This window comes from Colobus angolensis, unplaced genomic scaffold (genome assembly GCF_000951035.1).
Source record: "Colobus angolensis palliatus isolate OR3802 unplaced genomic scaffold, Cang.pa_1.0 Scaffold59, whole genome shotgun sequence".
Lineage (NCBI taxonomy): Eukaryota > Metazoa > Chordata > Mammalia > Primates > Cercopithecidae > Colobus > Colobus angolensis.
In genome coordinates this window covers 5,159,536-5,172,015 of record NW_012119487.1, presented here as the reverse complement: position 1 = coordinate 5,172,015, position 12,480 = coordinate 5,159,536, and the positions used below count along the sequence as shown (strand labels likewise).

The following is a 12,480-nucleotide window of genomic DNA, read 5'->3' as shown; positions in this document are numbered from 1 at the left end:
AGGAAGGGAGGAAGGGAGGAAGGGAGGAAGGGAGGAAGGGAGGAAGGGAGGAAGGGAGGAAGGGAGGAAGGGAGGAAGGGAGGAAGGAAGGATAGACTATAATTTGTTCAGTAAATGCTGACATTCAAACTAGGGCTCATTCAGACACACCAAGAAAGAGTTGAATTAAAAGTAGTCAAATGGCTAGAAAATTGTATTGAAAGTAATATCAACTAAGTGAAAAATAATTCATCCTCATAATCACAAATACCCTCTATGTCTAGAAAACAATATAAATCATGTATGATTACACGTCATTTTAAGAGTCAGTGATTGCATTCTTCAAAATTATGCAGCAGATAACTCATCATTAGTATCAAAACAATACTTTAAATGCTCTAGTTTTTATAATAAATCCAATCTTTTTTGATAAAAATATTTGGTAAAATAAGGGTTAAGTTTATTTTGTCCTCCTATAAACCATTATGCTATCAAATTATTAATCCAGATAAACAAAAGTATTGATCTCTCTATAATATATTCAATCTCTCCCATTAAGTTAATAGCAATATCCTCTTTTTTCAGAGAGCATTTACACCAAACAAAAAATGAGAAAAAGCAATAAGCACAAATTAAATTGTACACCAAATATCACTTCCAGTTATATTGTTGTGAATAATATTTTAGCTGATTACTATGATTAACTGGTCTTAGGTCTTACAAAGAGATGTATCTCCAAAAGTACACCACTAAATGCACTCCATTGACGTGACAAACCAAACACTGTAACAGAAGGCCAGGTAAAGTCTTCAGGTTTAAGGAGAAGACCCTTTTATATCTTTAGTATTGAGAGTCAGAGCTAATAACTGACACAGGATTTAACTGCTGAATTCTGCATTTATGTGTTATATGTCAGGAAAAAAAAATTTAAACAACACTGAGAATAAGAAAATTGGAACCGGAACAATCTTATCAGACACCACACCCTTACAAGTTTCCCTTATTCTTAGATCTACTGAGTGAAAGAATCAAAACCAGAACCAGATTTCCTGATGCCCAGTGCTTTAAACTGTACCAACCTGTCTCCCAGCTTACAGCAGATTTGTATATCACATGTTAAAAAATAAAAATGTCAAATATATTTGGGGTGGTAATATATTCTTCCCTGTCTTATGGACATTCTTTTAAAATATGTTATTGACCTAACCAATAGGAAAAACAGGGAGAGAAACAAGGAAGAACCAAATTTGCAGAAACTTTCATTTGTAGAAATCTATTAATTTGCAAACCTTTTCATCTGCAGAAACCTATGAATTCTACTAATACTTTCAGCTCAACTTCCCCCATATAAGTTTATGACAACAGAAGAAGCTTTGAACCATTTCGATTTCTTCCTACTCTGAAAAAGATATTAAGAGGCAAAACTGGAATTGACAGGGCCATTAAAACATGACAGTGAATTTTTAACAGTCTTCCCTCTAACGTGGCAGTTCAAATCATTTCTCCTTTCACCAGAACCACAGAAAACTTCTCAACTACAAAGTCAGATTGTTGTATCCTTGAAAACAGAGTTGATTTCTAAACTTACTGTCATTGAAATTCTCTTAATTTCTGCTCAGTTTACGAGAACAGTATATTATATCCCTAGTGTAGGCTCTACTGATGAAGAATTGTCAAAAACAAATGAGGTAATATATGTGAAAGTACTCTGCAAATGTAAAATTATTTTAACATATAGAAAACACTGTATTTTTTTTTAAAGGCCTATGATTGTGTTGCTGATGTGAAGAAGACGCAGCTTTCTTAGTGGTTAATCATTAGATGCATTTCCTTTAAAATCAGGAGAAAGAAAAGGTATCTGCTATGATAGCTTTATTTGAACACTATACTAAAGGTGTGGTCAGTGCAATAAGACAAGAGACAAATAGAAAAAGAATAAGGATTGGTAAAGGAAAAGTAAAACTGTCCTTATTTACATATAGCAAAACAGCTGAGATAAGATCAAGGTGTTATTAATGTTTAATGAATTCTGCACGGGGTGTCCAGAATAGAAACTCAAAGGTGGATTGCTGAGTGTGAGGTTTAATGCTAGTTATTATTCTAGAACCAATGGTTCTGGAAACAATGTTGGAACAGTTAGACTACACAGTTAGACTACCTTTAAGCCTTAGACTACCTTTAAATGGTTAGACTACCTTTAAGCCTTAAAGGTTACATATAGGCAGCTTTTGGGAATATGGGATGGGGGTCATAAAATAAAAGACTGTGGTTCAAATTGGATACAAAAAACAAAGAAAAGTGGATGCGGAACCTTGAGAATAATGCTTCATTCTAAATTAGTCATAAGTATGCTATCCTAAATTACTCATAAGTATGCTATCGTATTTGTGAGCTACCATCGAACTTAAGGTTTCCTGGCATGAGCACTGGATTACTAAATAATAGTAAATCAAGAGGGGAAGGAACCGGGTCAGTCACAAACCAAGTGGTCTACAGGGTAGGATGTATACATCTCTGCTCACATCCATTATCAAAGACTGTCGTGACATTATTTTTATGTATATACAGCTCAGTACAGCATTAAAATCCTTAAAAACTTTTATTACTTTTATTTAATACTATGTCTAATGTAATTTTGTTTTCTACACCTTCACAAAATTTAGTGTGTTTAAGCTACTTGTCGATAATAAAGTATCTCAGATCTACATTTTACAATATTCTTCATTCAGAAAGAGCTTTAAAATGGTTTAGTCATGTTGTAAAACGTATACTGATAATCTAAAATGGCCACATGAGCTCTGTGAATGTACTGATGAATATTTTCGAATGAATTCAAGGTTACATTATTGTTTGCAACACCAAAGCAAAGTGTTATCAACTATTTAAAAGTGCCCATTATTCAACTTTTATTTTTGTGTTTAGTAATGTTTCAGATTATTTCCCCTCTAAATATTACATAACAAGGCAAATACTATTTTTACTACAATGGAGCAAAATTTTAAGTCAGAAGTTGCAAGCACATTAGAACCATCTGTTTTAGCTTTATGAGGAAAGTATCTAGTATCAATCACAGGAAAGCTGAGGGAAAAGTTATTGACTGGCTGAAAATATACTATATGCTGGGGAAAAAAATGTTCCATATGCCATAAACTAGACCCTCTTAAATAAACTTGGAAATGATATACATTTTCCTAACCTCTTTACACAAGCCAGTGTTAATCAGTTTGCAGAATTTCAAATTAGTAGAAAAAATTTTTAAATAATTACTTTTGTCCTTCACAGGCATATAATGAACATATAACTTTTTTTTGTGGCATCCAGTGGTCTTTGGTACTTTTCAAAGTAGATGCTACATCATTTTCCAAAGATCAGTATAATCTCAGATTATAAGTTACATATTTCTAGCTCTGAATGACACATTCATATAAAAATAGATTTCTGATCAGCATATATTTATAAGCCTCCGAAATGGTTAGATCAAAAGTGTGAGAGAGAGAAAAAGCAAGGAAAAAAGAGACAGGTGTGGGAAGAGGCCAAAACCACCAACATGCAAGGACTTTAATGAAAGCTGTGCCATTTGCAGAATTAAACATTAATCCTACTTGGTTAGAATATGTAGGCAAGTGCTTTTATAAGTGCTCTTTTTAAAAAACAATAAATATAAAATGAAATAGATTTGTGAATATACTTCTGACTACCTACTGGCTCATATTTGCTACTCATTACAAAGGCTAAATTGGATTATTCAGGAACTGATTACCTAACTTACAAATTAGCCATGATGTTTGCCTTTTTCTGTTAGCAGGAGAGCCAAAGGGAGGCTATGCTGCGCCTCCTCCCTCATGAGGAGGCATGAAACATGCAACCAAAAAGTCACCTTCTGGGATCAGTACTGAGGATCTCATAGCGTATGTGCAAAGCAGAAAACATGGCATAGTGCAAATAAGAAATGAAGACAGAGTAAAAAAATCCTTAAATGGGTTTCTAAAATACAGCTCTGTGAAATAATTTAGAAAAAGTGAAGTAGAGGGTCCTACCTTGCAGATCTTATAGAGCGATTCCTGACCATCTCCTCCAGTATCTTTAAAGTAATCATGTGCGGGAAATGTACGATGAATATCTCGAGTAATAACACTCTCCTGGGCTGAGTCCTAGAAAAGAAAAAAAAACAGACCTGGTTATTAAATTTTTTTTCCAGTTATGAAATATAATATATGCACATGGTAAAAAACTCAAACAGCAAACAAGTAAACAACAGAAAAACATAAAAACTTCCCTTGTATCCCAGACCCATAGTCCTATACCCAAGATAAGTGCTACCAACAGCTCCTTTGTATCTTTTCACCCATCCGTCTATATATATTTGTGTGTGTATGTACGTTTATATGGGGAGAAGGGACAGGGATGGAAGGAAGTTGTATACATACATCTCCATAGAAGCAAACTAGACTGTTTCTTTCACTTAATGGGATAATATAGAGTGTTCCTTATCAAGACATGTACATATAGTTTATTCTCTGTAGGAGCAGTTACTTTTTAAAAATAAGGTATATCTGGATATAGATATATCATAATTTAACATTTTCCTATTAGTGACCATATTCTTTGCTTTATTTATAGAACAAACAATATCATAAGGAATATTTTATACATATGTCTTATGCACATGTTCAAGGATAAATTCCTTGAGGTTTAATTGCAAAGTCAAAAGTTACATGCATTTCCAGTTTTGATGAACGTACTCTCTCTATATAATTTTCATTCCAATACATACTCCAAACAATAGTAGAGTATGCCTAATACCACAAATTATCTAATTTTTAAATCTGACAATCTGATAAGTAAAAATTCAGACCACGGTCATTTAAAAAGTAAAAATACTATCAATCTTTCCTAGGTTAATTACCCAACAAACTGATTCCACAAAACAGGAAGCTACAGGCTACTATATTAAGATGATCCCTTTTTTTTTTTTTTTTTTTGTCTTTTTGAAGTAGAGTCTCACACTGTTGCCCTGGCTGGAGTGCAACGGTGCGGTTTTGACTCACTGCAACCTCTTGCCTCCTGGGTTCAAGTGATTCTCCTGCCTCAGCTTCCTGAGTAGCTGGGATTACAGGTGCCCACCACCATGCCCAGCTATTTTTTTTTTTTTTGTATTTTTAGTAGAGATGGGGTTTCACCATGTTGGAAAAGGCTGGTCTCGAACTCCTGACCTCATGATTTGCCCACCTCGGCCTCCCAAAGTGCTGGGATTACAGGTGTGAAGGATGATATCTTCTTTAAAGATAAGCCTAGATATTTGTTGAAGACAAATTTAGAAACCAAAATCCCAAACTGAGTCAAATTCTAAGCCTTATAAAAATAATTAAATATTCTCTTGATTTTACTTTATTCCTGGAAATGTTTGTTTTATCTTTTTAATGTCAAGAAAATAGTATGGGACTACTTTTAGCCACGCTGATGGTGAAAGTATTTTGTACAATTCACATCAGACTACTTATTGCAAATTAAAAGAATTGCTTAATGTCTTATTTTCCATAAAGATTTGAAGAAATCCTCTCTTCAGTCTCAAGTCAAGAAAGAAAGAAAGTTTAATATATGTTATTTTAATGAATGCCATTTCTTTCTCTCTTTATAGCTGTGAAATATACAAGAAGGGGGTGGTTGATTAGCTCTAAGGTAAGCCATTACCTTTTGTTGCTGCCTTCATTTCAGTTGCTATTTCATGCTGGGTGGTAATTAGATCTTACATACAGAAAGAGAGGAAGCAAACCGAAAACTTCCAAATTTGCTAGCAAACAAATTTGCTTACAAATCGATCCAGAGGAAATTCTGATGGCTTACAGGAATGAAATGCTAAACGTGAATTAAAATAGAGCCTTAAAAAATCACGATAACTTAAGCAAAAGGATACAGAGACAATTTACATTTGCCAAAGTAAATGTAGTTTCTAATGATAAAGAAAACTGCAGGGAGGGGTGGGGGTATAGAACAAGGTAAGTATAAAGGTATTGTATAAAGGGATATATTATGAAACATTTGTTTTATCTTGTCTAGAGTCTTGAGTACAAAAATCTGGTAACCAGGCAGACCAAAGTTTTCACTGCCAGGTTTTATCCAACAGAAGAGCCCTCTTTCCATAAGTTAATAGTTTTCACTTATAAACTACCTGAAAGATGAGGAATGAAAATGTTACTACTGCCATTGCTGAACTATTTCAGTGTACTGGGAACCGTATGTGCCCAGTGGCCCACAGGATAACTCTTTTGTACTTTTCAGGACATTAAGAGAGATAAATCATTGGACTGTATTCCCTAGAAACTGATTATGCATTTAGCATTATGCTGTGTTTAAATGGTTCCAACAGTCTGATTCAGGGAAAGAAAAATTGGTAGAAAAAACAAAATCTAGAGGGTAAATTTGCATAATACTGAGAATTTTTTTCTATGCACACTTGACCTTCCATATTTAAGAAATAAAGGACAAAATCAAATGAAAATAAAATCACCTTGTCCTTACTTAATAAAATTTCCTGGCCGGGTACGGTGGCTCACGCCTATAATCCCAGCACTTTGGTAGGCTGAGGCAGGCAGATTGCCTGAGCTCAGGACTTTGAGACCAGCTTGGCAACATGGTGAAACCCAGTCTCTACTAAAAAATACAAAAAATTATCCCAGCATGGCAGCACATGCCTGTAATCCCAGCTACTCAGGAGGCTGAGGCAGAAGAATCACTTGAACCTGAGAGGTGGAGGTTGCAGTGAGCCGAGATCGGATCACACGACACTGGGTGACAGAGTGAGACTCTGTCTGGAAAAAAAAAAAAAAAAATTAATTAAAATACAATCTCCCTTCCTAGGATTACTTTTAAATGTTTAATACGTATGTGTTCCTAGAGTTATCTTTCTATATAGTGCTCTCATTTGGCTAAGGGAATAATTTCTAGAACTTCACTTTATAGACTAAATAAGGTATGTTGCTACATTATTCACTGATCAATCTCATATAAGTGAAGGTCAGTAGATTATAACAGAGTCTCATAAACAGCCTAATAGGAATGAAATTGTGTACTGAACTTGTGAAAATCAAAAGAAAATAATTATGTTTTTGAAGCAAAAGCTAATCCCAGCCCACTTTCCAATCACCCATAACAGTTGAGAGTAGAAACAGTTTATATTTCAGGAATGCACATCTAATCATCCAAATTCACTCAGTCATTCAACAAATATTTGAGTCAAGAAAGTTACAAAACCTAACATTTTTCAAAAGGAAAACAAAACAATTTTTCTCTTCAATATTAATTCCTTTCTTTTTAGACTTATTCTGATTGTAATGGTCAATTTTTACAAGAAATATAATGAAGAAAGAGGAAGGACAAAAAGAGGCTCAATAATTCATCATCTAAATATCTGGAACTAAGGGCTTTCTTGTGACATTTTATTTTTATATGGCTAAAAACATTTTATAGCACAACCAAAACTGATATAAATTCATTTTCTGAGAAGATTCCCATATATGCAGGGGCTCCCTAAGTCCCGCCAGTTTTCTCCAGAATGAGAAGAGGGAACAAGTCATTCCTTTAGGGGCAGCCACTTCACCAATATCTAAATGCATAAATTGCTCCAGAACTTACTTCTCAGCAGGTGTATCTCCCATTTTGCACCTCAAATACAATATTTTAATGGCCATGACGCCAGATAAACTCATTGATTCTATTTCCACTTTTCTCATTTAATTCCTATAGGATCTCAGACAAGTTACTTAATCTTGCTAAACTTCAGTTTCCTCATCTGTAAAATGGGATGATATTATCAAATGCATAATGTTATTTAAAATAACATTATTTAGAATGTATGTGAAGTACTTAGCATATTGCCTAGTATAAACTGAGTACTTGTTAAATAAATAAAATTATTAATTAATAACAAGAAATATTTTTCCCATTTTCATAAGAATCATTATTCAACTGTTTAAAATTTTTGGTGAATATACATTTTAGACATCCTTCTGTATTTGTACACCTAAATAAACAACTCTTTTCTGTTACATTATGATTATGAAACCAATTCCTTTAGAGATTTATAACACAATGGATTCATGCACACATACTCTGTTTAATTTCCAATCATGTATTTTATGTGTCCTAAATTACCCTTTTTTCTATTAATCTATTCATAAAAGCAACAGTGAACAACTATTCAGATAAAGTACAGCTTTTATCAACTAATACACACTCTGGCCCCACTTTGCATGTAACCCACACAATAAAGATGTACACAAATCTGTCCAGAAGGATAGGAAAGATAGGGTACAGTAGAACCTAAATTTGCCAGAGCAATCACCATTTCCATCATTACTTTAGAATGTAGCTTCTAAAGATAAAAAGCAGTTGAAGTCATGTATGGAAAGGACAAAAACAACTATCACAACTATATACCTCCCTTCTGGACCATCACCACCAAGAATGTAACTCATATGCAAAGTCCTTGAGAGTATCCTTTCTCCTGCCTTAGTCAGGATGGTCCATAAACAAAAGCTGACTCAGATCACAAAGTAGAAAGACATTTGTAATAAAGTCTGAAAAATTGAGTTTTATCTCCCATACCCCACGCCCTTGACGTTATCATCACAGATAAACTAAATCTGCCTTTCAAGGATTCTCTTTAATTTCCAAGCCATTAGGTAGTAAGAATAAACTTATTCTCAAAAAAAGACATTGATCTCTACTGGATAAAATCATAGTCCAGCAGAGAATACAATTCAGCTTGCTGAAGATCAGCCTAAAACCAACTCTATGAGATGTAAGCAGCTTGCTTAACTTTTGATCAATTTAAAGTAGGTTCAATTTAGTGCCTGTTATCAAGAGTATCACATGAACTGTTCTCCCAGTATAACTTATATACACTGACATGTTTGCAATTCTCTTAACTCTTATTCAAAGAGAATCATCACTTACTTGCTTATTGTGAGAAAGAAATGAATGCAGCATTGAAGTGTCAACAAGCATTAGGAGGATAGCTTTGTATGACCACAGCCTATTATTTTTTATGAACCAATTTCTGGGGTGTCAACAACTAGAAAGGTATTTTAGTGAGGAAGACTGTTTTCAAACGTAACCTTAGCAGCGGCAGAAATGTAAAAGTAATATTCTGTCAAATGAACACTTTGTATCTTGATTTGCCATTATTTTAAAAATTGTGACAGCATCTTTTTTATTAATCCCTATCATCAAATCCAAAGTGTAAGCTATATTTTCACTTTACATCTACCACAAAATCATTTCAACTTTATAAGTATTATACCATACCAATCTGTGAGTGCCATTAAACATGACAATATAGACTGTCCCTAGCACAATCAGTAGGCAGATAAATAATTCAAAGCTGAAAAACTCTTTGACCTCAGACTTTGCCTTCTATTCTTACTCCACAGGGAGCCTCCTTCAGTTCTATGTTGGATGGTAAAACATCACAAACTGGTCTGCTAACATGTTCCTGAAAGCAGATGGGTTTGCAGTGGTCAGTCTGATTTATTCATCTTGATGTTTGCCAAAAATCCAAAGAGGCAGAGATGAACTGAAACAATAACACAAAAAGGCTGGGTCATTGCCAGCCTTTGTTCCTTGAATATGGGGTGGGGGGAGTCTTAAGTGTGGTAATACAGAAGAAAAGGAAAACATGCTACTAAATCATGAACTGATTTTTCCTTTTTCCAAAAGGAAAAAAACCTCAATAAAATCATATTGTGAACGCACTGCTTCCCAGTCACTGCACAGAAACGCTGCCAAACACTTCAGAATCAAAGCCTGACACAAAGGTCAAAAATATAAGCCATATTCTAGCTTCAGTTGAAATAAACCTCTCCAGGGAAAGAAGCTACAATGAGAACTAAAGGGAGGTGGGTAGAGAGGAGAGGAAGAAGCATATTTCGAGAGCAGTCAATATTCATGATGTGTACTTTGTTCTTGAAGGAAGTGCTGGGATTCCAGGGGAAAATATCTGAATACAACAAAGCATTCTTTCAAGACTATAAGACTAGGAAGAACTGAGGCCTATGGGCATAGCCTGGATTTCCCATAGATCTTAAGTAATCTAGGTCAGAGTTCCAGATTACTTTCTGACAAACGTGGGGTTACTTTTAGACTCCAGATACACCTACCCAATACTCCTGTGGTCATATTTGGATATGCCTTCGTTCTCAGGGTTGCTGACTGCTCATTGTTCCAACTGGGGAACTTGACATTCTTGGAATTCATATCAACAGGCAATAATGAAACCTGCAACTCCTTTTAGGATAAAACACAATAGCTGAACTCCATGGTGTTATTTTCCAAAGTTATAAATATTTCTCATTTTACATTATCTTTAAAATTGTGATTTTTATCAAAACAGCTCTTTGAACTCTTTAGAAATACATACAAATTTTAAGAAGGAGCTCCATATTCATTATCCACTATATAAAAATCATATTCTTTTACTTCTCTGAAAAACTTTTAAGGAATGCCTCAATAAAACTAGGGTTTGATGAACAAACCTATTTTAACCTAATTATTACAGTTTATAATTTTATAACTTTGACCATGTGTGCACCCATATATGGTCAAAGTTAATAATTGTTTTTATGAGCTGAATAATTTTTAGTAATTTTACAAAGCATTCTACCACTTCCAGCTGGGCGCGGTGGCTCATGTCTGCAATCCCAGCACTTTGGGAGGCCAAGGTGGGCGGATCACGAGGTAAGGAAATCGAGACCATCCTGGCTAACATGGTGAATCCCTGTCTCTACTAAAAATACAAAAAAATAATAATAATAATTAGCTGGGCGTGATGGCGGGCGCCTGTAGTCCCAGCTACTCAGGAGGCTGTGTCAGGAGAATGGCGTGAACCTGGGAGGCGGAGCTTGCAGTGAGCCGAGATCACGCCACTGCACTCCAGCCTGGGCAAGACAGCAAGACTCTGTCTCAAAAAAAAAAAAAATTCTACCACTTCCTCAATCACTTTAGATGCTTCTCTTTGAAATTCTTCAAGCTGAATTACATTTTCTTAAATTGAATAATGCAAAAAGCGACTATAAGGCCACATGCATTGGCTCAGGGCTGTAATCCCAGCACTTTGGTAGGCTGAGATGGGAGGATAACTTGAGCCCAGGTGGCTGAGGTTCCAGTGATCTGAGATCATGCCACTGCACTCCAGCCTGGTCAACAGAGTAAGGCCCAGTCTCAAAACAAACAAACACACACATACACACACCCCTCATCCCACAAAAAGTGAACATATATAAAAATTAAGCTTTTTGTTTCCTGAATAGTACAAACTCATTCATGTACTCAACAAAATACTTTTCTTAGTACTTACTAAGAATCAGACACTATTCTAGATGTAGAAGATGTAATTGTTAGCAAGAATAAGTCTCTGACCCTATGGAGCCTATAATCTGGTAGTAGGAAAGAAAGACATTAAGCATATAACGTTGATTGGTTAGTAAAAAGTAATATAAAAATAAAGCAAGATAGGCCGGGCATGGTGGCTCACGCCTGTAATCTGAGCACTTTGGGAGGCCAAGGTGGGTGGATAACAAGGTCAGGAGCTGAAGACCAGCCTGGCCAAGATGGTGAAACCCTGTCTCTACTAAAAAAAAATACAAAAATTAGTCGGGTGTGGTGGCAGGCTCCTGTAATCCCAACTACTCAGGAGGCTGAGGCAGGAGAATTGCTTGAACTCAGCGGGGTGGAGGTTGTGAGCCAAGACTGCACCAGTGCACTCCAGCCTGGGTGACAGAGTAAGACTCCATCAAAAAAAAAAAAAAAAAAAAGGCAAGATAAAGAGATAGTGAAGAAAGGGCTGACATATTAGGTAGGGTGGTTTTGCCTCTCTTGAGTGAGATTATTTAGAGAAAGAATATTACAGTCAGAAGGGAAAGCAATGTGCAAGGCCTTGAAGTGGGAGTGGAATGGCAATACTTCTCTTGACATTTTCCAGCATTTTTCTGACCTGTATGTTTCCAGTGTCTTCAATGAATTGTCAAAAATGATTCCAATATTTTTCTGGATTAACTTACCTCAGAAATTTATAAGTATAATTCACATCATTTTTACAAGATGATTTAATTCATATATTTGAATAACATACTCCTATTTGCATGTCTATATGAAAACTTACCATTGAATATTTATTTAACATTTGTTATGTGCAAGACATTGTAATAGGATCTAGGGGCTCAAAAAAACACAGGGCATAGTCCATTATTTCCTTAAATTGCAAAAGGTTTATGATCAACGTGTAAAGACAAGATATAAGTATAAATATTGATGGAAAGAAATATATGCTAACAGCCAAAAAAATTATAGAATGTCTGCAAAAGTGGTCAAGTGGTGAAAGTGGCCTTCCACAGGAGATAGGGCCTGGGCTGGGCTCAACAAAACCTACAGATCATGAATGAATATATTAACAGCAAATGTTGTGTGAACAAACCCTCCAAAGCAGGAAAGCATTTGGCATGCCCA

The 12,480-nt window shown here is 35.2% G+C and overlaps 1 protein-coding gene across 2 annotated transcripts in view; it reads right to left on the bottom strand.

Annotated features, from left to right (window-relative positions):
* Nucleotides 1-12,480, bottom strand: part of RABGAP1L (RAB GTPase activating protein 1-like) — an 812,347-nt gene that overhangs the window by 364,412 nt on the left and 435,455 nt on the right. For both annotated transcript variants that reach the window (XM_011962353.1, XM_011962352.1), the window contains exon 14: nt 4,017-4,130. In XM_011962353.1, coding sequence (XP_011817743.1) covers nt 4,017-4,130 — 114 coding nt within the window. The remainder of the gene's footprint in view (nt 1-4,016; nt 4,131-12,480) is intronic.